The sequence below is a fragment of the Harpegnathos saltator genome, unplaced genomic scaffold, assembly GCF_003227715.2.
Source record: "Harpegnathos saltator strain DR-91 unplaced genomic scaffold, Hsal_v8.6 scaffold534, whole genome shotgun sequence".
NCBI lineage: Eukaryota > Metazoa > Arthropoda > Insecta > Hymenoptera > Formicidae > Harpegnathos > Harpegnathos saltator.
In genome coordinates, this window is record NW_020230354.1 from 1,009,670 (window position 1) to 1,036,489 (window position 26,820).

Sequence of the window (26,820 nt, forward strand, 5' to 3'; positions counted from 1 at the left end):
CGTCGCCACACATAGATCGTACTAGCACGAACCTTTTTTTACAAGCGAAATAATAGGAAAGTCGTGTGCGAGAGAAAGAGAGAAAGTAGAAGAAAGGAAAGAGGGAGGGAGAGAGGGAGGGAGGGAGGGAGAGAAAGAGAGAGAGAGAGAGAATGCGATATATCGAGAAAATTTGCACCACGTACACGCGCCGATGATTTTCATTTCTTCTTCGATACGATGAAATTTGGACGACGAGACTTTTCCCGCTTTCAACTTTCCCGCCTTCGCGACTGTCGTCTGCGACAGTACTGCACTCTCTGCTCCTCTCCTGCGCACCAAAGTGCAAGATGACGTCCGCGTGACGCCGTGTGTTGCAACGCGAGCGAGAGTCGATTGACGGATTGTGCGCGAGTGGAACAAGTGTTTCATAATGACAGACAATAAAGATAGCAGCGAAGAATCGGACGAAAGTTTGGACGCGAGAAGCGACAAGTTCGACCCGCTGAAAGCATTGTACTCGACGAAAGGACGATTGTTGTCTCACAAGTCGCCAGTCTACGACAATGTCAGCAAATTTGAATCCACCCTGAAGGGATACATCGCGCCAACGCAAGTGTGTATTACGCAAGTGTGTATCACGCCGACTTTCAATCGGATCGTAGCCTCAGTTAAAGCACGTGTGACCCGATCTAACCTAACCTAACCTAACCTAACCTAATCTAACTTACGCGCAACCCAATTCTGTCTGCTCTGACTCTGAGAATAGTGATGAGAATAGTAATGATGTATAATCCCTAATGAAAATTTGCAAAAATCGATTTTGACAGACGACTACTCGACGAGTATCAAAGATTCAACCGGCACGGCGGGCACGTTGAAAAATGTGAAAAATAATTGTGTGACAAAAAAGTCGGGGGAGAATGCACGCGAAACTTCATACTCGTGGGTATGACAGCCGTGGTAACGAGGCTTTGACAACTACTAAAGCGGGAAGCACACACTCTCGCATAAAGGCATAATACACAATGCGCCAAGAAATCATCGATCAATTAGATTCTTTATTTCCATTGCCATGCTGGAAATTAAAGACTCTGATTGTGGTACATTTTCTTATGTGTTGTGTATTATGCCTTTATGCAAAAGTGTGTGCTTCTCGCTCAAGCATCACAATGTGTTTCAGACGGACAGCACGCCGGCCGTCGCGGGATCATCGTCGAGGCAGCGATTTTTACCGCACCAAGGTAAAAGACACCGCGGCGGAAGTCCCAGATGTGCGCGGCCGCGCGCGCGCGCGCGCAGCTTTCGCACGTCTCGCACGAGATGGCGATCGCATGCTGCTTGGCGGCGCACGTGGGGACTTCATTCATGTGAGTGGCGGCTCGTAGTATCGAATTTCAATGCGGCATCGCGCGCGCGACGACCCGCTGCACCCGGAAATCCCGCGCCCGCGTCCGCGTTTCAACCGCGATTAGCAGTTTCATTAATCCCGACACCTCACCTTTAATCAAGCCGATCTCCATTTTCCCCCGCACCCGCCCCGGCGAAATCGCGCTCTTCAAGAGCGCGGCTCCGCACCGAGCGGAGGCTTTGATCAAACCGTCGCTCGAAATTTCAGCGAGTGCAATTTCAAGCGATTGGATCATTCGGTGGGAACAGAGTCGGGACCCGCCTCAAGTTTGAGCGTGAAGAGACCTTCACTCACACGCGACTTCGAGAGCGGTGACATTTCCGCTCGAGGCGGTCATGAAAACACCGCGCGCTCGCTTCCGTCTGAGATTCCCACTTTGAGAAACAGGAAGATGCGCGCAAAGTTGAAAGTCGCAGATTCGCAGTCAACCACGACCCCCCGATTTTTCCCACCCACGGAGGAGGGTCTTACTTAGGCTCGCCCGAAGCGCGCACCGTAGTCGAAGAGACTGGACGACTCGTCGTCGAGCCGCGGCTCGTCGCGCGATTTCGCCAGATGAAACACGCCAACGGCGCGAATCTATCGCGCATCCTCCTCGCACCTAATCGCGCGCGCTCGCGTCATCCGCGGTTCTATATTCCAGCAGATACCGGCGCACTTTATTTACGGCCAACAAATACCACGAAGGTCGCTGCAGCGGCGGCGGCGGCGGCGGCGGCAACGCACCAGCATTAGTCGCGCATGGAATTTGACCTCCGCGAAAGTGTGCGTCAACCGTTCTCGCGTGCATAGTGAGACTCCGACCGCGGCCCCGTAGAGGCTGCCCATTGTTTCCTCTTCCACGGCTATCTTTCCCGCGCGCGCACACATGTATGTACATACGCGATATCTGCAATGTCGCGAGCACTTGCTCGCGCGCGCGCGCGCGCGAGAGAGAGAGAGAGAGAGAGAGAGAGAGAGAGAGAGAGAGAGAGAGAGAGAGAGAGAGAGAGAGAGAGAAACCCCTTCCCTCGCTCACATTAGCGCGAGCGTCGTGTGAAATTACTGCGAGCGCGACAGCGCCTTCCGAAGCGCCTGGGCGCCCCTCGTAAATTCTAAGCGGCCCCGCAACCGCCAATTAACTCTCGCGAGATTTCATTTATCAAAGAAGAAGAGACGAGGAAGGCGGGGACCGGGTGGGAGATCTGTAATTCGCACAAACGCATAAAGAGTGTCCGCAGCGTGCAATGTTCGACGGAAAAACTTCAGAGCTCTGATTCGACGCGCCTAACGAACATCTCGCGTGCGTCTTCTGCAACATCGTCGGAGAACACGCTCGGCCGGCGGCCGGAGGAGAGCACGTCGCTTCCTTCCTCGTCGGCCGACGCGATCCCGAGGTGAATCAATGCCGCGGAGGTTCGTAATCGATGATTGAGGCCGTCGCGTAGGAGAATAAGTAGCGCATTCGAAAACGAGGGAAGAGAAAGAGATATAGAGAGAGAGAGAGAGAGAGAGAGAGAGAAAGAGAGAGAGGAGGGTGGCGCGCGAACTCTTAGAGCCAGCTAACGCGTTCTCCGCGCCCACCGTCCCCCCCCCCCCTCGGTGCACCCGGGGGGGTATATATCTATTGGCCGGCGGCCAATTACACGAGGCAGCCGATAAATCACGGATCCCTGACCCAGTGCAGTTTTATATTTACCGACGACGGTGCGTGGTGTGCGCGCGCGGAGGAGCACGGTCACGCGTTCTCTCTCTCTCTCTCTCTCTCTCTCTCTCTCTCTCTCTCTCTCTCTCTCTCTCTCTCTCTCTTTCGCTCATCCTCCTCCTCCGTTCCGCGTCCCGATGTTGCCCGTTTCTGTCTCGCTTCGTCTCTCCCGTTTGTCGTTCTCGTGATTTGCCCTCTCCTCGTCTCTCTTCCTCCCTGTCTCTCACTCGTGCTCGCTCGCTCTCTCCCTCTCACCTTCTCTCGGTCGTGGTGGCGCAAAGAGAAGCAAAGGGAGTTCGCGCGAGCGACGGAGAGACAGAGACGGAGGAATGCCTCCCTCGAGAAGGAGGGTGAAGAGGGACCCGTTGCGGTGGCCGTGCGAGGTGGGAGGTGGGTTCTCTCTTTCTCTCTCTCTCTCTCTCTCTCTCTCTCTCTCTCGCTCGCTCTCTTGGTACGTGTGTGTCTGTGTGTGTTCATGTGGGGCGGCCGGGGGTGAGGCAGCAGGAGGGGGGGACAGCGGTACGTGTGTACGTGTACGTAGTGCGGCACTTGTTGCGCGCCCGGACGTCGACCTCTCGCGCTCAACCCGAGGCTCCGCGGCGCGGCGCGCCTAGGGATGCTCATAATACATCGATATTGTTCCAGTATCGACATCGGCGAAGCGCTTTCGAAATCGACGACGGAGGAGATTCTTTTCCCCGCGAGAGCCGCCGAATTCGCCGAAAGTTACGGAGGGAGGGAAAAGGAGAGACAGTTCGCGCGCGCCGAGTCTCTCCTTATTTACGTTTCCTCGCGTGTCTCGCGAGAAAGGTGGGATCTTCGTCCGGCGATTGATGACTGAAAAATGTTGCTCCGACGCTCCGCGACGAGCGATTCGCCGAGCGTCGGAGACGAGTTCGATCTACGCGCTTCTCTCTTCCGCTCCTTTTGCCATTTGCCTTCCCGCAGCGGCGATCGATAGCTAACGACGAGACGAAGAGTAGCGGAGGCGTTTTCGGAGCTTCGCCGGGCGAAAAGAGCCGAAACGGCCAATCGCACTTGAGCGTCGCTTGACGCGCCGCGCAGAACCGGCTGGGCTCTCTCTCTTTCTTTCTCTCTCTCTCTCTCTCTCTCTCTCTCTCTCTCTCTCTCTCCCGAGAGCGCAAACTTTGCGCACCACGGCGCAACCTCAAAAAGGTCGTTCGGCTTCCGGCGCTCTCGTTACGGCCGTCTCTAAATCCGTGCGCATGGCCCACGACCGAGCCAGAGCGCCGCGACGCGCGTGTCTCTCTCTCTCTCTCTCTCTCGAGCGTATTTCGGAGGTCGACGCTTCGCGCTGAGCGAGCGAACGAGTCGGCCGGTCGACCGTGCCGCGCCGTCGAAAGTCGCGTGGCGTTATCGAAGCCGATCGCGAACGCGTCCAGAAAGAGAGAGAGAGAGATAGAGCGGGAGAGAGCGAGAGGGGGGAGGGAGCGAGAGAGAGAGAGAGAGAGAGAGAGAGAGTCCCGAGCGCACTTGTTGCGCCCGGACATCGACCTCGCCGCCGCGGCGAGCCTCTCCTCGCCGGCTTCGGCCCTCGAACACGTTCCGCCGGAACCGCGATTTTTCCCAATTGTGGACACGCGCCGGCGAACGAGAACGCGACGTCGACGGCCGCCTGCCTGCACGCGTGCGTGTGCGTGTGTGTATGCGAGGTAGAGAGACGTGTGGATGCAGATGCGGCTAGAGGTGCCGCGATTCATCACGCCGCGAGCGACGTACACATATCTGCCAGGTTCTCTCTCTTTCTCCCCCCCCTCTCTTTCTCTCTCTCTCTCTTTCTCTCTCTCTCTCTCGTGATTTATCGTAAATCGATCGGTGCCGGCGTCGGTACCGATGCGCCCGACACGGTATGCCGAGTATTCGGCCGATTGCTCGCTTTTTCGCTCACGACGCGCCGCGGGACTGAGGGGTTCTCGCGCGGAATCGCAATTGCTCGGGACGTGGATTGCGCTCCGCGGAGGTTCTAGGGAGGCGGAATTCCGCCAGGTCTCTGCGGCCGATTCCGGGACCTGTTGGATCTGTCGGCTTCGGGAGCCGCAGAGTATCCGGAAAATCTACGAACCCTGGCGAACTCGCCTCGCCCGTAACGTTCACGCATCCACAACAATCGCCGGTGCAACAATATGTAAGAATCCGAGAGCGAGAGAGGGGGGGAGGTTACAAGGGAAATTGAGAATTCGCGCGCAGACTCGAGGAGCAATTCGCAGAGTCTGAGCTCTCTGGTCGCGCCCTGCGAAGGCCCTGCGAAGAGAGCGATGCTTCGATTTCGCCGCGGTCCGGCAGCACCGCGACGGGTCGGTCGGGAATTGGCGGAAATCCGTGGAATTCGAGCTCCATAGAAATTGAAACTAGCGCGGAGCGCTCGGGATCGTTGGAATCTCGGCGGCCACGGAGAGAGAGAAAGAGAGAGAGAGAGAGAGAGAGAGAGACCGCGCTCTCGACGCGCGGCCAAGCAAGACCGCGCGGAATTCAGACTCCCTCGAAGGTGAAATTCGGAATCTCCCGGTTACCTTCAGGACTGCGCGTTCGCGCAATTTCCGAAGGAGGAGGATCCCTGTCTCCCGAGTTTCCGCCCGTGTAACTTCGCGGTCGACTTCGCGCCATCTCCTCCCGACCTATCGCAACGTGACACACATATGCTCGCGACACAAGCGAAATGTCAGAACGACCGCGACTACGACGGCGACGAAGAAGACACAGAGAAGCGGAGGAGACCCTCCTTCTGTGTGCGCGCGCGCATGTGTGTGTGTGTGTGTGTGTGTGTGTGTGTGCTGTCTTCGCTCCGGAAGCGAATTTCGCTCTCTAGCGACAGAGCTTCCTAAGTCGAAGAACGCGCGCGCGCGCACACACACACGTGCGCACACTCTCGCTCGTGGCACCAACACGATGCAAAGCAGCGGCGGCCAACGACGACGGCAGCCGTTCGCCTCGAGTAACGGAATACTCGTCGATGTTTTCTCCGCGATTCTCCGCGCGCGGCATTGCGCAACGTTTTACGCCGCGCGACACCGCGACGCGCGTGCAGCACGCATTTGTCCCTCCCCCGGCCGGCGCGGCCCGTGGAAAAGCCTCGGCTTGTGCGGCGAAAATACTCGGTCTCGGCTCATCGCGCTTCGGGGAGCCCGCTCTCGGTCGCTTCCGGTATCCCCGGGCGCTCCACGCCGGCGAGTCGGCCGAGGGGAACCTTCGGCTAGCCGCCGCTCTCGCGAGCGAGCGAGCGAGCGAGCGAGCGAGCGCGCGCGTGTGACAGAGACACCCGGTAGACTGGGCGATCCAATTCCTCGGCACCGCGTTCGTGTGTGCAACCGCGTACCCGCCGTGTGCCGACCTATCTCAACGTAACAGATGACTATCGAGCAAGCCGAATCGGCTGCGCGTGGCGGCGGCGGCGGCGGCGGCGGCGACGGCGGCCCCTGGCCTCTTCAAATCTAGAGTGTGCCTTTTTGCGCCGTCGCCTTTAACGATCGGCTCTTTTCAGCCTAACTTTAGAACGGGATTCGCGCGATCGACTCCGACGGAAGGAGCCTCCGCTCCTCGGCTCCGCGGCTTTTGCGCTCCTACTCTCTCTCTCTCTCTCTCTCTCTCTCTCTCTCTCTCTCTCTCTCTCTCTCTCTCTCTCTCTCTTCGAGGACTAACTAGTTTTTCAGTTGAATTAAAATCTCGCAGACTTCGAAGCTGCTCCCTTTCCTCTTCCTCCCCCTGTCTCCAACCCGATGCATTTCGACCACGCGTCTCTCGCGAGGGGAATTTGCGCCGTAAAACGTCAGCCTGCTGGCCGTTGAATTTTTTACCTTGCAGAAACGCGAGAGCCTCGGGGCCGAGGTTGCTCGCGGTGGAATCGAGAGTGCAAGGCTGCGCCGCGCCGCGCCGCGCTGCGCTTCGTAAGATCGCGGGAAAAGTTCCCGCGCTCGCGCTCGCGCTCGACTTCGGTATCTTACGATCACGCTCGCGCGATAATTACGGTTTACTGGATCGCGTAAAGCCGGCTTAATGGGACCGGCCGTAAATGCGCGGGACGAGAGCGCGGCGCTGAAAAAGAGCAAGATTACATGTCAATTAGGCATCCCTCGCATAGGCGTCGCGCGCGCGCGCGCGCGAACGTTTGTCAGGACGAGAATTGGAGACACGATCCCGGACCACGCCCGCGATCGATACCGGGGATCGATAAATCCCCCCGCTGCGCGGCGCGTCTTTTTCCCGCCCTGCGCGGCCGACCTTCCCGGGGTAAGAGTGATTTCTCCTTTCTTCAGTCGAGAAAGGCCAGGAAAGGTCCGCCGCGCGCTGGAATCCCGACTAGCGCCTTGTTCTCCCGCGGCGTCTCCATCTCGTCACCGACACGTGCATTTACCTGCATCGCGACGATTTCACCGAGCACTTTGGATATGAGGGACGACGGAGGGGAGTTCGGATTTCGAGTCTCGAAAAGTGACCGAAAAACGCAATCACGCTGATGACGCGGCGTCTCTCGGGTCCGTCGCCTTGATTTTGCGCTTCAACCGACACAAGTCGCCAGGTTTTTATTTTATCTTCTTCGCAAACAGTGCGCTTTTCAGTAAATTTTGTGTTAAAGAAACGTCGTGTAGCTGAACGAGATACGCTTCTCCTCGCCCCGTTTTTCGTCCTTTCTTTTGCCCCTCCTGCCTTCTTGTCTCAATCTGCGGCTCCGAGGAAGGGAGAAAGGAAGAAGCGATCTCTCTGGCCAAACTGTCGTAATTGTCTCCCGAAAACAAGTTCCGAATAATCGCGTGACCGTCGGTGACTTCCTCGGCCGTGAGGATCCGCGAGGGAAGGAACATCGCGTGGCCGGCAACGTGGCGGCGGCGGCGGCGGCGGCGGCGGCGGCGGCGGCGGCGACGACGACAGAGGAGAGGAAGGGAACCGCGAAGGGCCTCGTCGCAGAAGTAACAGTACCTACGGCTAGTTCGCGTAAAGCAAACCGCGGCCAACGCGCCTCGCCGTGCGCTGCTCGGCTATACAGAGTGCCCCGCAAGTCAGGCCACTTTCTCTCGACCACAGATATCTCGAGAAATCCGCCATCGATCTCTTCCCGGCGAAAATTCAATCGCACGTCGCGTCCCCCCTCCCCCGGCGACTTTGCCACCTCCGCGAGCGACCTGACAATTCATTCGCAAATTCCAATTCGGGAATTCCCTCTTGCGATCCACGTCACAACCGGCGGAACCAATCAAGCGAAATGTCCCGAAAGGGGAAAAAAGAAAAGAAACAGCACGAACACGCTGCGTGCGCGACGAGGAAGCCTGCGTTCTCCTCCCCCCCCCCTCGACCCTCCGGAATCTCCCGTGGAAATACGCGTCGGTAACTACGCGACACCCCGTATATATCCACGCGGCGTACGCAACGGCGCGGCCGTGTGCGATCTCGCGGAAACGTGTGCGCCCGTGCATCGGTGTGTGTATACGTGTCTATGTATGTGCGCTTGCACGCACGTGTGTGTATGTGTGTGTGTGTGTGTGTGTGTGTGTGTGTGTGTGTGTGTGTGTGTGTGTGTGTGTGCATGTGCATGCACACGTGTACGTGTAGTGGAGAGGTCTGGTGGCTGCTCGCCTGCCTGCCTGCCTGCCTGCCTGCCTGCCTCGGCTGTCGGGTGCGCTGCCCGACAGGACGTTGAACCCAGCGCGACTCAACCTGGGGATCATCCGCGGGTACAAGCCGCGCGCTTGTAGCTCCTCTCCCGCCCGTTCCTCGTCCGTTCCTCCCTCCCCGTGCCTCGTCCCGCGATATTTCGTTCGCCGTTCTCGACGGAGTACACGGGAGAGGGACCCCACCCGCTCGCCCCCCCCCTCTCTCTCTCGCGCGCGCTCTCTCGTTCCCCTCCCGTCACCCTGCCGTGTAACCCCCGCGCGCGAACATTCTACGAGGGCCGTCGTACCCACCTGCGACCCGGGCTCCTCTCCGCGGGTTCGGCCCAACTGCTCCTTCGCACGCACCGCGCGAACATTTTCGCAGGTGAACAACACGCGAGACACGCCGCGCGTCGTGCAGATGTTCGCGGGCCCTTTTTGCGCGGTGTCGCGACGACGGAACGAACGAACGGACGGACGGTCGAGCAGCCGCACAGCCGGTCGAGCGTCGCGAGGCCGGAAAATCTCTCTCTCTCTCTCTCTCTCTCTCTCTCTCTCTCTCTCTCTCTCTCTCTCTCTCTCTCTCTCTCTCTCTCTCTCTCTCTCTCTCTCGGGAGAGAGAGAGAGAGAGAGAGAGAGCGAGCGCGCCGAGCTTCCCGAGGCGGGACGCCTCTCCCGTGACGTTGGACGCTGCAGCGAAACGAAGAATGCGAGGGGCAAAAAACGCGCTCGAAACGCCGACGATAGCCGCGACTGCGGCTGCAGTCGATAATGGCGAGAGCAATGTCGCGGGGAGCGCAGGGGGGCAGCGAGCAGACGGACGTCGACGAGTGCATATTGCTAATTAATGAAATGGAAATTCTCTCTTTACCCTCATTTCCGTTCCGCCTGAGCGGCAGATTTGCTCTCTACGCGTCTACGTTCCCTCACCTTCTCGCGATTTCGATCACGTCCGTGATAATGCCTCACGGCTTCTCGTATTTCTTTCTTTCTCCTCCCCTGTCCCCTCTCTGTCTGTGTATCTCTCTCTCTCTCTCTCTCTCTCTCTCTCTCTCTTTCTCTCTCTTACGATTAGCGATCGAATCGTCGAACGTCGCGTGGCGACTTCGTCGGACGCGCAGGCGAATCGCGTACTACCGTTCAATTTCGCTAAGAATCGCGGCGAAATGCGAAACGCGCGTCCTTTTGCCTCGTCTTGTGTGCAACGACATGGAGGTAAACAAGAACGCGCAAGCAGGAAGTTTAGCTGGCGTTACGCAAAATCATCAACATCGTGCGTTAATCGTTGATGCTTCGCCCCTCGGCGATTTTCGCGAAAACGAGCTTTGCGCAAGCGAGCTTTGCGCAAGTCGGCGGGACCTTGGGTCTCTCGGGTTCGGAGAATCGCGGGCGCGAAGGTCCGCTTCTTTCCAAATCGATATTACAAGAGCGCGAAGGCCGGTGTCTTCACTCACAATCGGGAGCGCCGACGACGACCTCGTGATAATTTGCGATCCGCGGGGCCGATCGCGTGCCGAAACATCCGAAGCCCAAATATTTGGCCCGCACGCGCTCGGACGGCCAATCGGAAAACTCGTTGCAAAATTACCGAGAAGCCGAGGCGCGGCGCGATCGGCAAAACGTCGCTCTGTTGTTGACCCTCCCGCCGCGAAACATAAAACACGCTCATAAAACGCAAATCGCACACCTTGAGCGTGCTTGACGAAGCATCGCCGTGACGAAATCGCCGTGGCGCGTGGAGATCTCTCATCCCTGAACTTTCCGAATAGGACCTCGCGTTTTCTAGTAAAGCACACATTCGCTCCCGGCCGGCCGAGGGACGCGCGCGCTGCTTCAAGTGAGTCGAGTGGTCATGGCCGACGTGGTGAATTTTCGCCGCAAGGACGACCAAGCTCCGAACCTCAATCGCGCTCAGAGTCCGCGAAAGCACCGCCTTTCGGCGGCCTCGCAAAACTTATCGACTCGCGCAGGATAACAGGATTACACTTGCCCGCGAGGAGAGAAACGCAGCCAACTGCCGGGCCGAGCGCGGTCCAGCAGAAGCGCGCAGACCACCGAGAACACCCTGTATATAGCTAGGCCGAGCAGCGCGATGCCTTGAGGGGTTAACGAACGTGCGCGGCGAGGTACGGAACGACGGACACCTCCGTGGCTCACCCTGCCTAGAGAAGGGACGATAAAGTCACCGTTTCGCGTTCCTCCCCGCACGGCCGCGCGGTTGCGATCCTAACGGTTCCCTGCGCGCGGTTCACGCAAACGTGAACGTGAACGTTCTCCTGCGCGCGCGCGCGCGCGCGCGCTCGCGCGCTCGCCGAGGAAGATGACCGGAGCATGCGAGGCGCAAAGGAGCGCGCGCAGGAAAAGAGGAAAAACGGCCGGAAGGTCGAAGGTGGACGCGAGTGCGCTCACTCCTCCCTGCCTCTCTCCTGCCACCTCTTCCTCCTCCGAGAGATAAGCCTGCGATTTATCTATCGAACGATCGACGAATTTCCTTCCTTTTTAATTCAACGAACAAGAGCCTGCGCTTTAGCAGGAGAAACGCGTATCCTCAACTCCCCTCCTCCTCCTCCTCCTCCTCCTGCTCCTCCCCCCACCCCCGCCGCCGCTTCGTCGCCGTTCTGAAAGACTCGCGATTCGACGATCAATTTCCCGGAGAATCGAGATGCACGGTCTCAAGGAAGAGAGGAGACTGTACGGACGCCGGCGAAGAAGAAAATAATTCTTCAGCGCGCTCGCGACTTAATTACGCGAGACGCGAGACTCGCCGCGCGCTGTTCGTCGTCGACGTCGACGTCGACGTCGACGACGATCCGTCTCGCCGCGGCGGAGACGAGAGACGACGACGCTCGGCAGCCGCTCGGCGGGCAATTGGATCGCGCGATAGTGAAAGTGCACGCGGAAAGGAACAAAGAAAGGTGGAAAAGAAGCGGAGCGAGCGGCCGCGACGGGCCTTTAGGTGGATGAAAGTTATCGGAGAAAGCCAATTGGCACCGTCGATCTCGCGAGCGCGAACACGCGCGTGCTGCTCGCTGCAGCTCTCGCTGTGCGCCGTTCATGTTGCACCGCTCGAGCACGAGCTCGTGTGCGAGTCTCGAGCGCCGTGTACACGGAGAAAATAAGTGCACTCGCCGCCGCCGCCGCCGCCGCCGAGGCTTTACGTAACTCCGCGGCGTTCCTCTTTCCGCGCGACGACGCCAGGGCCGAACCTACCGTTCCCGAGCCGCAAGTCGCGAGAAGCTCGGGGAGACCTTTCGAGCGAGAGCTTTCGGGCGCGCGACGGCGATTCTCTCGAGATTAGGAATCGCAGGATTTTTTCTCGCCCGGCAACGTTCGAGATCGTATCAATATCGGTCGGCGACGCTCGAAACGAAACGAGAGTCGAACCAAAGTCGGTGCGAGGTAAAAAAAAAAACAAATGAATTTGATGGAAAGGCACGTGTCGCAAAAACTGGAAATCAGCGAACCCGCTCGACAACTGCCGCGGCTTGCTTCGACACGCATTCCGCGCCGGATATCTCAATGCTGTTACGTTTTTCCGGCTGGACGTTGCGCACACGCGCGCGCGCGCGAGGAGCCGATTGATTTACGCGGCGAAACCGGGAGAAGTTAGCAACGCACCGCGTGTGCGGCTACTACTACGGCCACAACTACGACGACAACGACGACGGGGTTAATGAAGCTCTCGTGGCCGCGTAAAGTCTCGTAGTCACGCCGGCAAAAAGGAGCAAGAACGCTGGAGGAACGAGCGCAACGCGCGATGCTATCGGCTGCTCCGCCGCTCCTCGCGAGCGCGAGCGCGCGCAAGGATGAACGATGATTTGTCGAGCGAGTCCACGAGACACGAGAGAGCCGCATAAATTCTTATTAGCGCGATGTTACGGCGGCTCGTAAAAATACAACGGCGCAACCCGGCCGCGGCTCCGGTGCTGCTTCCGATACTCCGGCGATACCGATACCGTCCGCGACTCGGCCCGGCGTGGCCGGATATACGAACATTCATCTCGCGATTTTCATTCACTCGTGTTCACCATTGCGATAAAATGCGATAAAATCGGTACCGCTCACGCCGTCTGTCACGCGCCACGCTCGGTCGCCATTATCCCCGTCGGTTCCGGTCGTGCGGTCCGCCCGGAGAGAAAAACATTCGGCTCTCCAGCACCGATTCGGGGGGAATCCCAATCGAAAATGCCGGATTTCTGCTCGAATTAACCGGAAATCTAAATCATTCAGAACGAGACTGTCTCTTCACTACCGCGATCGGACTTTCCGAATCGTTCGTACTTCACCACGCGCGGACGATTGTTCCGTCCAGCCGAGCCACTTTTCCCCGTGCGTGTTTACTGTTTGCTTGCTGCTGCGTTCGCGCGATGCATCGAGTCGCCGAGGACGTGGAGAAAACTTTGTTTTGCACACCGAGTATTTTTAGCATCGACACTTTACTCTCGACAGTCTATAGATATCGATCGCGCATATCTCCCCCCTTCTCTCTCTCTCTCTCTTTCTCTCTCTCCCTCCCTCCCTCCGAATATTTTAATACTTATAACACGTATTTAATTACTCACATTGCTTGCCGCTAGCATATTATTATTTCCTACACTTCTCTGCAAAATTATCACCAATTACATTAGTATACGTAATACGCGTCTTAATATCGAACGTAACGAAGCAACACGCCGCGCCGTCTCCTCGTCCCTCTCCATCCGCACCGCGATAGAACTTTTCTTTCTTCTTGTCACCGCTCGCTCGATTTGCCGCGACTCGACTGCATCGCGAAGAACACGTATCGCGAATAACCAAGTCGCCGTTGCCGTCGCCGAGACGCCCTCGAAATTCGATATTCCGACGCCAAGTTCACGAAGGAGCTCCTCCTCTTCGGCGATATGAATCGCCCTTCGTTTTCCGCGAGATTCACGCGAGATGTTCGATCAGCTCGTACATTAAAATTCGCGTGGATGTTTAACGCACGCTCGACTCGCCGAGCGACCTACGCGAGCTCGCGAGAGACGCCCGAGCCTGCATTTAACATCTATATCTTCCGACTGTTTACAGAACCCGTGCCTAGCAGAAGACGCCAGCAGAGCCTGAAGCAGAAGAATGTTCTCTCGAAAATGCACAGGACCTTCGGCCCGTTAGGAATGCTCTACAGTTGGATGGAGAACAAGAACCGAATTAGGGTAGGTCAGACCGACGACTGCTTTGACTCGATCGATGCTTCGAGAGCCCTCCGTTCGAATGTTTCGAGTTTCGTGCGGCCCTTCGTCGCGAATCACGCGCGAAATGACGCGTATGAAATAATTTTCACGATTACCTTTCGCAAAATTAATCGCAAACTTGCAACTACGAGTCTGGAGAAGGCCTCGAGAGAGACCGTTCGCGGAAATTTTCGCGAGAGACAGAGAAAGAGAGAGAGAGAGAGAGAGAGAGAGAGAGAGAGAGAGAGAGAGAGAGAGAGAGAGAGAGAGAGAAATAAACACTCGCAGGTATCTTATTATTATTACATTTGTTAGTAAGTACAGCGAAGTGTACGCGATGCGCTGCCCCGGCTGATGGAGGAACGGTGAAAGTCGCGACGCGATGATTCGCTAATTAATGATAATGATGGGTCGAATTGTGCATTTAAGAATCGCCTTGGAAACCGGCGTTTCCTATTTCCCGTCCGTCGTTATCCTCTCGCGCTTCCTAGACACACGCGCATACACTGAGACTGCTCCCGCGAGGTGGCACGACTTCTGTTGCAATTTTTCGACGACGAGGGGTGACTCTCCTCCCCTAGCCCCATACGTCGCCTTCGCCTTCGCCGCCGCCGCCGCCGTAAAAGCAGTTCTTAAAACGGCACTTCGTCCGCCCACGCGCTGCCGTCCCTGCGCCCCGCCGCCCGCGCGACCTCTGGTATTGTGCGTGCACGCACACGCGGCTGACACACTTTCGCGGCCGAGTGACACGTGCGCGAGCCCTTCGGAGGTGTCCGGAGGGCGGCGGCGAGCCCTCCTCCCTTCGCCTAGAGCCGCGAGACTAGGGAGGAAGGAAGAACGCGCTCGGGTCAACACTCGTAACCATGACAACCACGCCGAGCGTGGCGCTCGTCCCTCGCCACTTCTGCCTACGCTACTACGTCCCTGACGTACGCCGTCGTCGCGGCTCCGGGCGACCCGAAGGTGGCACGGAAATCGCGTCCGGAAGAGCTCGCCGCGCCGCCTGCCCTCGAGGACAGAGCGCAATTTTTCCACAAATCTCTCTCCCGGCAGACATTACGGCGGAAACTGCTGTTTATTTCGAATTTCGCGGCAGACTGTTCGCGGCGAACCGGAAATCCGCAATCTTCTACTTATCCGTCATCTCATACTTCTTCCGCGAATTTCTCTTTTTCTTTTTTTTTTTATACTTTCGCGGATATTTTCTTTTTTATTTCCTCCTCCTTTTTTCCGTTGCTTGGCGTTTTTGCAAGAGCGCCAATCCCGCAAGCGAAGACGAATATAATGTGAAGACGAATGAACAAGAGAATGTCGGCGAGGTCGCGCGACGCGACGCACAATTAATCCGGAAGCGCGTCGCCGCGTGGAAAGTCGTGAGGATCGCGCGCGCGGTGCGCGCAGCGCGCTGATAAATCATCATACTTATCTAATCGCGCCCGATGATTTCTCGCGGCGCTGCGCGCCTAATGATCGCGCTGCCTCGCGCCAGCCTAAGGCCGGCTAATAATAGGACAATGAGACGCCGTAATGGAAAATAAAAGTCAAATTGATTTAATTGGGCTTCCTGCGGAAGCGCCGTTCTGCGCGCCGGTCGGATATATATCTCAACGAGGAGAATGGAGTTTCTGATTAGCCTCCTTCCGCGCACCGAAACCGAACTTAAACTAATTGCGTTTGTTAACTTTCATCGTCGTCGTCATCAGCTGCGGCGGCGGCGGCGGCGAATGTGACGTCGTCGCCTCTTCAAGGCTCGTCTCCTGTCTTTCGAGTCGAGTCGAGTCGAGTCGCCGTCCTCGCAACGGCAGATCCTAATCTCCCGCGACCTTCGGACGCATCCGGAAAGAAGATTTTATCTCGACGGGTCGACCTTCGATGGCGAAAATTGCCGAGGAAAGCACGCGCGGCTTTTTCTCATCGATTACCCTAGTCGAGTCGTCCGCGATCGAACAGGCGGACGAGTGTCTCTATCGGGAAACTCGCGAAGCCAATTCGACCGCGCCGATCGGCACGACGGCGCGGGCAGTTGTTTGGGAAGAGCCTCTCATTCGTGCCGAAGGGATTCGAGAAATTCGAGGGCCCAGAGGAATACGCAGTTGCTAGCAAGTGACGGTGTCGAGGAATCTCGCTTCGCGTTTTTTAACCATCCACCAGGGGATACGAATGCAAAGTAGCTTTTCCTATCTTTTGCAAGTCACACATCTCGGCTATTTAAATGCGACCGAGTGATAGATCGACCGATTGTGTATGGATTTCGTGACCTTGCCTCTCGCCATTATCATATCGCATGGTATCGTTATTCGCGCGACAGCCGCGCGAGAACAACGGGACTCGCGCACGTTCGCGCGATGTTCTTCCTCGACACACGTGCGCGACACAATGCGCGCCGACCCGGCGCGGCGGAGCTACGTCGCGAGCGTAACGGAAGAGCAATCGCGCCCAAGCGCGGCCGACTCGATCGTAGCCTCGAGCACTTCCCAAGTTTTCCGGTCTAATTGAATTCGCCCCTCGCCACGCCGCCGCCGCGCCGCGCCGCGCCGCGCCGCGCCGGAGGTTTCCACCGAATTGCCCTCGATATCTCATTGCCGCGCGCGACGCGACGCGACGCGACGCGACGCGACGACCTCCCGATCGGATCCTTGGGCTCGCGCAGCGGAGGAAAATCCAGCGCGGCGGAATATCAAGCTCGCGCGATTACAGCACTCGCAGATGTTCCCTCGCCGGCGGAGAACAGCGATTACACACCGTGACTCTGAAATATTCAGAGCCACACACTCGCGCGTTTCGCACGTGTCGGCCGTATATTTCCTCGTCCTCGCATTGTCGGCCCGACAGGTTCGAGGTCCGACGATGAGCCTCGGCGAAAGTTAATAGAGACCGGTAAAAATGATGGGCTGAGACAGAACAACGATCGCGGTGCGAGGAAGAAAGAGAGGGAGGGAGGGAGAGAGCTGACTTGTTTCGGACCGATTCGTGAAAGCGAGTGAGACTCCATCAGCTCGTCCATCATTCGCACGCGGAAGGGTTAATGCGCGAGCTCCGTCGCCGCGGAACGGACTCCTCTCGTCGTCGTCGTCGTCGTCGTCGTCGTCGTCGTCGTCGTCGTCGACAGCGGTCTTGAGCAGTCCTCAGAATCGATTCTAGCTAATTCGCGGACGTCGTCGGCGCTCAATGGCGCTCTGACACACACGAGCAGTCCGAGGCTCGCAATTAGTTTTCATTGCGTCTAAGCCGGCATCTGTGTACACGTGCGCGTGTGTATGTGTCGGGTATGTCTGTCTGTCTGTATGTGTATATGCGCGCGCGCGAAAGGCATTGAAGGGGGCCTTGCTTCGCGTCGGCCAGCACACTTCCGCGTATCAGGCCGCTATCTAGTCTCCCGCGGTCGTATCTGTGCGACAAACAACGAGTTTTCTCGCGTCCCGCGAGCCTTCGTTCGATCCGCCCGCCGTCATTAATGCAATCATTCTTCGAAGAGGTGCTACGCTTGGCTCAGCGACGCTCGCCGACGCGCTTTCTCCGACGAGCGAATGCGAGCGTCGCGCTTCCCTAATTAGGCGTCCCGTTACGCGTTCCCCTCGTGTGAGCCCCGGTTTAGCCGAGGAGAAAAGAAAAGAGAAGCAAGAAGAAGGAAAGGAGGGAAAGATCGAAAGTCAAATATCTGCGGGTCGGGAGGTCGCCGAATTACGAGTGCGAATTCGACGAGATTCTACAAACTCAGTAACAAACTTAATGACAATCATTACGACTAACGATGAGACGAGCTACACAAATTACATTCGCGACACGCAATGTGATTAAAATTGTATAATAGATCCATAATACGCACGTTCGACGAATACGTGTGCCACGCGGAAAGGCGCAAAAAGTCGTCGTCGATTTGCATACACGCGATAACTCGCCTAATATAACCCGACGAGAATATAAATATTCACGACGACAATACAAAATAACGTCGCGGCTCGAGAACACGCCTCTCTCTCTCTCTCTCTTTCCTTCCCCCCTCCCCCCTCTCTCTCTCTCTCCCTCTTGGGGAATTGCATAATATTCATTTGTGCGTGCGAGCGTGAATCGCGCGTACTTTTTTGCATTCCCGTTGCTTCGCGATTTCGCGTTGGTCGAAAGAGGAGCGCAAAAAACGCTCGCCTCGTATATTTATCGCGCGATTCTGCTCCGGATGATCATCGAAAGTGAAGAGAGATTGCGCGTCTCTCTCCCTCTCTCTCTCTCTCTCTCCCTCTTTCGCTCGTTCCGTGTCTTTCTGCTCCTGCAGGCTAGCGCGGTTTTACCTGGAAGAGGCGGGTAACACGGCGACTCGTCGCGATCTAAAAGGAATAATCGAGCGTTCTTTGTGCCGAAGGTCTACACGAGGAACGCGCGCAACATAAGGGGATACGTGGAGGCATACGTGGTCGCCTTCGACAAACACTGGAACCTCGCACTGGAGGACTGCGACGAGATCTGGAGTCGCAAAGTCAAGAGGAAAGCGCCCGCCTTCGGTACGATGATCCCCGCTATTAAAGCTCGAGCGCCGTCAAACGACGGTAATTATAACGCGCAGCGCGAGGACCGCTCCGCCCAATCTGGCGAGTTGACTTTTCTCGGCGAAGGGAAGGGAAGGAAATTTCGACAGACCGACAACTCGGCCCGGATTGCCGCGAGTGCCGACGGCGATTGAAATGTTCGCAGAGACGCACGAGAGACCTCGGTCTCGGATTCGAGTCCTCAGCGGATTCCCCTCCCCCCCCCTTAAGGGGGGTTCTTGTTATCGCGCGATTTTCGCGATTATTAAATCGTCACCGTTGTCGCACTTGGCACATATTCGCGGACGCGACACTTGACGCATCGGCGACCGCGATTGTCTCGCCGTTTAAATCGATTTTGCATTTAAATGTTTGTTATTCCGCGATTACCGCAGCCTCATGCGACGAGCGTGTGTGTGTGTGTGTGTGTGTGTGTGTGAGATCACCTGCAAGAATCTAGTTACGCGTCGCATCAGTGGCATGCCGAGTGCAACGCCACGTAGTTTCCGTCGTTTAACTTGGTCGTTTAACTTCGTCTCCTTAACGTCGCTCAGCGACGTTAAGGAGACGAAGAGAATCGAGCGCGCGGACGGCCAAAGTTACATAGGAAAGCGCGGATTACGTTGCGACTTGCTTCGCTCGCACGCTCGACTTACTCGCGGCGATTCCGCGCGCGGGACAAATTGTCGCGCATCCCAACGTGCGGCTCTCTTGAGAGGGCCGGAATGGGAGCCCGATTGCCTTCGTGCCGTATCTTTTATTCATCCGATACGAAACTCGTTCCCGACGAGGAGAGAGACAGAGAGAGAGAGAGAGACAGAGAGAGAGAGAGAGAGAGAGAGAGAGAGAGAGAGAGAGAGAGAGACGCCGGAGGATAATGCAGCGCGGCTCAAGCGAGCCGTGAAATTCGCGCGGCGTTTACGTGTCAGGTTCGATTCCTCGCGGGTTAGGACGAGTAAAATTCGCAAAAGCCGCTCGCGTCGTCCATCGTGAATCCCCGGCGATCGTTCTCGCATAAACACGCTCGCGCGGTGCACGATCGCTGTGTTGTGCAACACGCACCCGACGAGAAGCGCGGCGATCGTCCAAAGGAGTCGGCTGATCAATTATCCTCGCGCGCCTCCTCGCGCGCGTGTGCGTTTTTGCTCCCTCCCTCTCGCCAGCGGCGATGCACATACAATATGCCGCGACGAGAGCTAATCGTCGAGATGCTAATCGAGTCGGCCGACGCACGCACAAAAAGAGAGAGAGAGAGAGAGAGAGAAAAACGAGACGTCTTGCGCGAGGAAACTCGCCGCCGCTAACCTCCGACATTTGTTTGCGCGACATTCGCCGTGGTAATTCGGAGCGCGAGCTCCACGGTACTACTGGCCGGCCCTGGGGAAGAATTCATACGCACCGCGATGCGCGAGGCTGCCGCGCGACACCTTGACGAGGAATTCCGCGCGGAATTATTTAACACGTCGCGCGCGCCGACGCGCGCGTTCCTAGCCGACGGCTTGCTCCTAGACGATGGAGGCGGAGGAGGAGGGGAAAATGCGTCGGAGCGTCGCGGAGAGCGTGGACGATGTTCTCGATCGACAAACGTAACTCGGGATCGCGTCATTTCGCGCGCCCGGCTTCGCCCGTACGCCGTGTTATTTTGGGATTATCGGCTGCCGTTGCGCGACTTGCGCGTGACACGGTCGACGCCTAAAAATCGCGAATTCGCCTTCTTCGAGCCCGCTCGGTCGTGCCGCTGCTCGCCACCTGGCACCCGCGATACGAAACCACGGGGACAATTTGTCATCGGGTCAGGGCCGTAATAATCGGCGACAGCGGTCGCGTCGACATGTCAAATCGGCGGCTTCAAGCTCGCCTCGCTCGCGTCGCTCGACCTCGAGAGACTCTCGACAATCGCTCTCGTTAACGCGCACCTTCGAGCGTGCGTGCTTCAACTTCAGCGACAACGACGCGCTAACGGCGCAGGTGCCGCCGGCTCCTTTCGCGCTTTCGATGTAAGTTTGCTACCGGGGCTGCCGGTCTCCGGAGAGGAGACGTGGACATTTTCGTCCGTCCACGAGACCCGGACGCGTGGCGTTGCCCGCGTTCGATGAAAAGCCGCGAGGCTCGCGTCGTCTCGCTCCCTCTCTCTCTCTCTCTCTCTCTCTCTCTCTCTGTCTTCCATCGCAATCGTACATTCGAGGTCCCCGCGCGCTGCGCCCGACCATGAATGACTTCTACTACTCGCGCGCACTCTTCGTCCTCGCCCCGCCGCTGCCGACGCGGCCGCGACGGGTCGCTATTTTTTCTCGTGATGAAATTCCCGCGAGAGTCAGCTGGCGACTACTTTTTTTCCGCCAGATGGTCGGGCTAATGGATTATTCATCGTTATCGGTCACTGATCGGCTCGGTCGCGCGCAATTTCGATCGAAAGGTCAGCGTGCAGATCCGCGGCGCACAGTCGCGTCGATGAGCGCACGCATCGCCGTTCGCGGCGCTAACAACGTGAGTAATTTTATTGACGGGGGATAATCTGCCGTCCTCCTCATCCGCCCCGATTCACGTCGCGACGCGAATCAATAGTTGTACGATCTCTCGCTGTCGCGTAACTCCCTTAACTCAACAGCAGCTTCCCGATGTCAAGAAAGAGAAAGAGAGGGACGAGAGAGACGTAGGAGAAGCGGAGGTAGGCAGAGAGAAAATGTACGGCCAGAGAGAGAGAGAGAGAGAGAGAGAGAGAGAGAGAGAGAGAGAGAGAGAGAGAGAGAGAGAGAGAGAGAGAGAGAGAGAGAGAGAGAGAGAGCTCTAACTCTCCACAGCCGACGCCGCATCGCGGAAGCGCGACGGATTCAAGTTTCCGTTCCTTCGGTCCAGCGGACCGAAGATCGGCGCCACTCTTTCGCACCCGCGCCCCTCGACCATCGTTAAGAGAAAAAACGCCTTCGTCACCGGAGCAAAAAGTGATTCACTTTTAATCCGCGGGATACCCATCCCCCTTTCGCTACGAATCGATAGGGTTTAACGAACTCGCCTCGGGGAGGGAATGTGCGCGCGCTCGCTCCTCTCTCTCTCTCTCTCTCTCTCTCTCTCTCTCTCTCTCTCTCTCTCTCTCTCTCGCTCCGCTCGTCCTTATTTACAACGCGCAGCGAAAGAAGGCAGGCAGGCAGGCAGGCAGGCAGGCAGGCAGGCAGGCAGGCAGGCGGCAGGCAGGCAGGCAGGCAGGCAGGCAGGCAGGCAGGCAGGCAGGCAGGCAGGCAGGCAGGCGAGCAGGCAGCGTGGTAGAGCAGAGAGGAAGGGTCGTCGTATCGCGCGAAAGGGGGATAATACATCCCACTAAGGTCGCCGCTTCGCGGCAGGAGCAAGGACCGACCTTGACTACGTATAGTGGTCGTCGCGCGAACGCGTTCGATACGCGTTCGAGGAGAGCTCGTCCGTCCATGTGGCCCCTCACGTCTGCTCTTCCTCGCTCACTTTTGCTCTGCTCTATCCACCTCTTTCTGCCGCTGCTCGCTCGTATTCTCCTCCGCACCTCTTTCTCGCCCGCGCTCTTCTTCCTCCTCCTCCTTCTCCTCCTTGTCGTCATCTCCGTCGTCCCTGTTCCAAGACCACCTCCACTTTCCCTCTCGCCCCCACGTTCCACGCGAGACGTTTCCCCTATGGTTCCGTAGACCCCCCCCCCGGACCCCTCTCCAGCCATGATTTTCCTCTCCGACGCTACTCGCGCGTCGTCCTTCCTTTCCTCCTTCCTTCGTTCACGTGCCCTCCAACCTTCGCCTCTCGTTTTCATTCATCCGCACCGTGTCGAACACGCGAGAGCCCGGCAGCAGCGTGGTCGACGAACCCGTGAGTTTTGCACCTCGCGAGTACGTAGGCTGTTGCCTTGGTCGCTTCTCGCCGAACTTACGTCACGTGAGATAATGCGTGGAGGGAAAGTACGAGCGGCACGCGACGGGATGACCGAGCGAGTCGATATTTTCCCGCGCGAATCTGCGACTGAGAAAAAGAAAGAGAGAGAGAGAGAGAGAGAGAGAGACCTTTCTGTGTTTGATAACTTTAATGTTTCGGAAATGTCGACGAGCGGATACGATGTTGCCATTCACCGAGTCTTCATGCGGTGCTTCAATCGTGAGCGAAGCGCCTCGATCTCCGGTCATTCGCAAGCGAAAAATTCCCAACACGACATTTAAGGAAGACACCGCGATTCGAGCTAGGTGTCGAAAAACGCTGCTTAAAATGTACGATGTAGGATTCACAGTCCTCGGGGTCACGCCATGTTTATCGCAACCTTTTCGGCAGAATATACGCGTTAATTTGCCTCACGTTCAACTGACGTTGTTCATAATCATCGCGACTTCAGTCAGACATGATGACTGGTCTATCTATCTGTCAGTCAGTCTGTCTGTGTGTGTACAGCTGCGTCTAAAGTCGACATGCGTTTCGCTTTCCGAAGTTCACGGGGTCTCGGAAGTTTCCTCTCCCCTCCCCCTCCCCCATTCCTCACAACTCGATCGACTATGCATGCGCACGTAGATTATTACGTCAGCAGGGAACGTGAGAGTTGCGAACTCGACGGTGGAGTTCAGATTCGATCGATCATTATCGAGCAGTCTCGCTTATCGCGCGCAAACGACACTGGCAACCTGCGCGATTAATCAGTCTCGTTGTTTTTCCGGCAACGTGGAAGACAAGCGAGCCCGACTCCTCCGGGAACAACAGCGCGTAAACATTATTTCCGAAAATATAAATTTCTTGTGCCTACCTCTCTCTCTCTCTCTCTCTCTCTCTCTCTCTCTCGTAATCTCTCGTAACGAAATAGACATTTACGAGCGTTTGTTCGAATTCGACAAACATCGGCCGAAAATGTAACGTCACATTTTCTCAGCTGATCAGCTTAGCAGCGCGGCGCCGTGGGAAAATATCATTAAGCTCTCTCGGTGCTACCGCGCGCGGTCGTCACCAGACCAAAGAAAGAGGAGGAAGAGGAAAAAATACGAGGGAGAGGAACGTGTCAGAGTCGAGAAATTTGCACGAGCACGCTCCCATTTATACCACTTTGCGTCTGGAGCTTCACCTGGCTATTAATCACACCGACGTTTCTTATGCGCCGCGGGATCCGAGACGAGACTGTGCGCGATACCTGCTGAGGCCTAATTCACTTCTTTATTTACAATTTTACGAAAACTGTCCCCGCGAAGAGGTTAATGGAGCCCCCCGCGAAGGCGTTGCGAAGCAACGCCAAGAACACGTGGCAGGGACAGAGAGAGAACTGCTTCCTACGTCGTTTATGGCGGTGTAAAAAGGGACGCCTTGGGCTCTCTCTCTCTCTCTCTCTCTCTCGCTCTCTCTCTCTCTCTCTCTCTCTCTCTCTCTCTCTCTCTCTCTCTCTCGCTCTCTACCTCTCTTCCTCTTTCGGTACGCCGAGTTCAGGGTTAGTTGGCCTACTGACGTACTTCGGAACGTATCGCGAGGGGTCGCGAGGTCGTTGATACGAGACCGGCAGGGAGGGAGGGTGGAGGGCCGCCGAGCGACCTTGAAGAACAGCCCACAGGATCGATGCCTGGCCGTGTACACGTGTCCTGTTGGCTCCTCGTGCTGCCTTTCCGCCGTTGCCACCCCCCCACTGTCCCTCCGCCCTCTCTCCCCGCTGCCCCTCCGCCCCGGGCCCTCTGTATTCTTGGCCTCCGCAGTTGTACGGACACGTGCTGGCGGCACATAAACAACCTCTCCGGACTACTCCCTCCCCTGTGAGCCTGTCGACTTTCCTCCCTGCCCCTTCCCCCCCGCTGTTTATTCACGCCGTCGAACGTACTTCCGGTAACTTCCGCCAACGAGCATTTTCGCCGTGTCGAAAGTGAGCGTAAAAGTTTCATCGCGATTATCCGCGCGGGCGCGCGTACACGTGCCTGCCGCCGCCAGCTTGTTCGTTCGTTCGTTCGTTCGTTCGTTCGTTCGTTCGTTCGTTCGCCGCGAGTCCGGAAACTCTCTCTCGCGTCCGAAAAATGGAAGAAAATTGTCATCTGGCGATCTCGATATGACGCGTCTTTAAAAAGTTCGTCTCTCTCTCTCTCTCTCTCTCTCTCTCTCTCTCTCTCTCTCTCTCTCTCTCTCTCTCTCTCGCGCGCGCGCGCGCGCGCGCGATAACGAATTGTAGACGTTATCGAGTTAACCGAGATTGCTCGACGCTTTATCAGATTACTCCGAAAGTAATCTTTATTTCTAGAGACCGTGATAATAAAGACCTTTTCTAATCTAATATCTCTCAGCTAAACCGCCACCGAAACGAAGAGGGGTGGCTCGGGTCGGCGTCGTCAAGGCGGTACGTTTCAACGGAGCTGCTTTACATTCGTGCGATTAAAACGCTGAAAAAGCAGTTGCTCCGTCTCCCGTTTAGCGTTTAGGGAGAGCGAGAGGGAGCGAGGGCGTGCGTGCATGCGTGCGTGTATGCAAATGTATGCCGGGGAAGACGTCGCAACTACTCGTATCTCTGATTCAGGCGCTGACGCGGTCAAGGTGGAGGCGCCACCGAACGTTCCTAAAGCAACGGTAACGAAGATCGAGGGAAAGATGGAGACCTTGGAGAGACACGTGCGGCAGATGCTACTGAGAGGGGAGCAGGTCGCTATAATCATCAAACTCAATTGATTGCGCGCGATTTACGCGCGCCATCAACATCGCGCCTTAAGGGCCGTCCACAGCACCGCGCGCTGCTCTCGGGTGCGACAACTCGCGCTTGCACAGCCGGCAGTTTTCTCGCCGTTAATTCCCACACGTCGCGCGCGGTCGCTCCTTTTCTTCGGGATTTATCTCGCGTGCATCGCGGAAGCTTCAAGGGTGAAAATTCCGCGAAATCACTCACTCGCGAAAATAGGAGAACAGCTCGCGAGCGTCACACAAACTGATTACGCGACTGCACAAATCGAATTTCCGACTCGTTCCCCTTTATTTTCAACGATCATGTACGACAAGCGTGCTCAATAAAAATGAAACCTGTCAGTGCCGAATCATTCAGCAGTGCGTAATGTGCATAATTCGACTTCGGCAAACACCAATATACTCCTCACCCTCTCCGCGGCTACGGTCGCTTTTTCAGCGCGGTACGAATTATTGCGTGTCATTCGCGTTACGTCAAAGCATCTCGCCCCTGAAATTATGCGGGGAATCGAAACGCCACTTGGAGGTCGCCGCGCGGCCGGACTTTCTCGCGGCAGACGCAAGGACTCCGCTGAGAAAACGAAAAATACGAAAGGATAGAACGGGCAGTGAAGAAAAAAAAAGGAAGAAAAAAAAAAGACGTTAATCTACATCTCCGGCGCGGCCTTCGGCCACACTGACGAGCGGCTCTGGAAGCGATGATGGAGGTGAGGAGGTGAGCGCGAGGTGAAGCGAGGTAAGGTACGGTGAGGTGAGGTGCGGTAAAGCTGAGGTACGGTAAAAGCCGATTGAGCTCTAATCCGCGGCGCGTGAACCGCGGACGAGGAAGTCGCGGCGAAGAAAGTTAATTCGCGATTGTCCGGCGTCGCGTCGCGTCGCGTCGCGCCGCGCCGCGCCGCGCCACGCCGCGCCGCTGTGACTAACTCACTCTCCGCGACGAAAGGGACTGGTTTTTTCCCTTCCAACGCTCGTCGCCCTCGTAAATGTCTCTTTCTCCCTCCCGCGGACCAGGCGGAATGCGTGTTGCGAGGAATAAGAAAGTTTCGATGTTGATTACGGTACCGGAGCGGCACGCCGCGAATCGGTCCGGAAACGCCACGTAGACGATTAACCTCGAGTCGGCAGCGAGTCATCAGGTTGTTCGCCGGAGAAAACACGAACGAGTCGACTACTCCGACACAGGAGCGTCGAGGCCGCGTTGATTTTTTAGGGAATATTTCATTCGCCGCGTTTCGCCACATCCGAATTGCGTCGTTGGTCGTTCACGAGATTTTTGGATCGGCGATCGAACGATTGACACAGACGGCGGTGGTACACGGAAGAGAAAAATGTTATAAGTTTGTGAAAAAAAGTATTTGGGGGACCAGAAACAGAAGGAACTCACGACTCGGAAGCGATAACTTCGTCACCGCGAGCGGAAACAACAGTTCGACTGACTGAAAGTTCGCTTGAGGAAACCGAAGACAATCGAACGAACGGAAAGCTCCTGGAGCAATTTTTCTATGTTTACTCGCGAGTCTTCGTCTCGTCGTCGGACAACGAGAAATCATCTGGACGAAACGGGTATTTTTCTTCCCACCCGTGCAAGTCCCAAGTATCCTCTAAATTCATAAACCTCAATGTTCCCGGTGAAACGTCTTATGTGAAGCTTCTTATTGTAACGTCGGAAAGGAAAATTGCTTAATGTGTGTGATAAATCTCGATGAAACGAGCACACATATACACGTACACACGCACGCACGCACGCACGCACGCACGCGGCGCTCGGTATACAATACCGCGCTATAATAAAACTCGG

The 26,820-nt window shown here is 56.8% G+C and overlaps 2 protein-coding genes across 6 annotated transcripts in view; one reads left to right on the forward strand and one right to left on the reverse strand.

The window, feature by feature from the left end:
- The window catches only part of Eip74EF (Ecdysone-induced protein E74), a 205,822-nt gene that overhangs the window by 145,852 nt on the left and 33,150 nt on the right, over positions 1 to 26,820 (reverse strand). The gene's annotated exons all lie outside the window — the stretch shown is intronic.
- On the forward strand, positions 270 to 25,882 carry Lsm11 (U6 snRNA-associated Sm-like protein LSm11). 4 transcript variants are annotated; one of them, XM_025303151.1, is made up of 5 exons: positions 270 to 610; positions 1,163 to 1,223; positions 13,727 to 13,851; positions 18,227 to 18,410; positions 24,865 to 25,882. In XM_025303151.1, the coding sequence occupies exons 1-5, from the start codon at positions 413 to 415 to the stop codon at positions 25,011 to 25,013; spliced, it is 717 nt and encodes a 238-aa protein (XP_025158936.1). In that variant the 5' UTR covers positions 270 to 412; the 3' UTR covers positions 25,014 to 25,882. The 4 variants fall into 4 exon arrangements, with proteins under 4 accessions (XP_025158936.1, XP_025158938.1, XP_011137718.1 ...); XM_025303153.1 differs by having other exon boundaries at positions 309 to 595; positions 24,865 to 25,880; XM_011139416.3 differs by having other exon boundaries at positions 311 to 610; positions 18,227 to 18,365; positions 24,865 to 25,878.

Bases quoted from the DNA above. Each gene is read 5' to 3' on its own strand.
- Lsm11 (XM_025303151.1), top strand. From the start codon at position 413: ATGACAGACAATAAAGATAGCAGCGAAGAATCGGACGAAAGTTTGGAC. The intron at 1,224-13,726 runs GTAAAAGACACC...GACTGTTTACAG, and splicing joins GCGATTTTTACCGCACCAAG to AACCCGTGCCTAGCAGAAGA. The intron at 13,852-18,226 runs GTAGGTCAGACC...TTTGTGCCGAAG, and splicing joins AGAACAAGAACCGAATTAGG to GTCTACACGAGGAACGCGCG.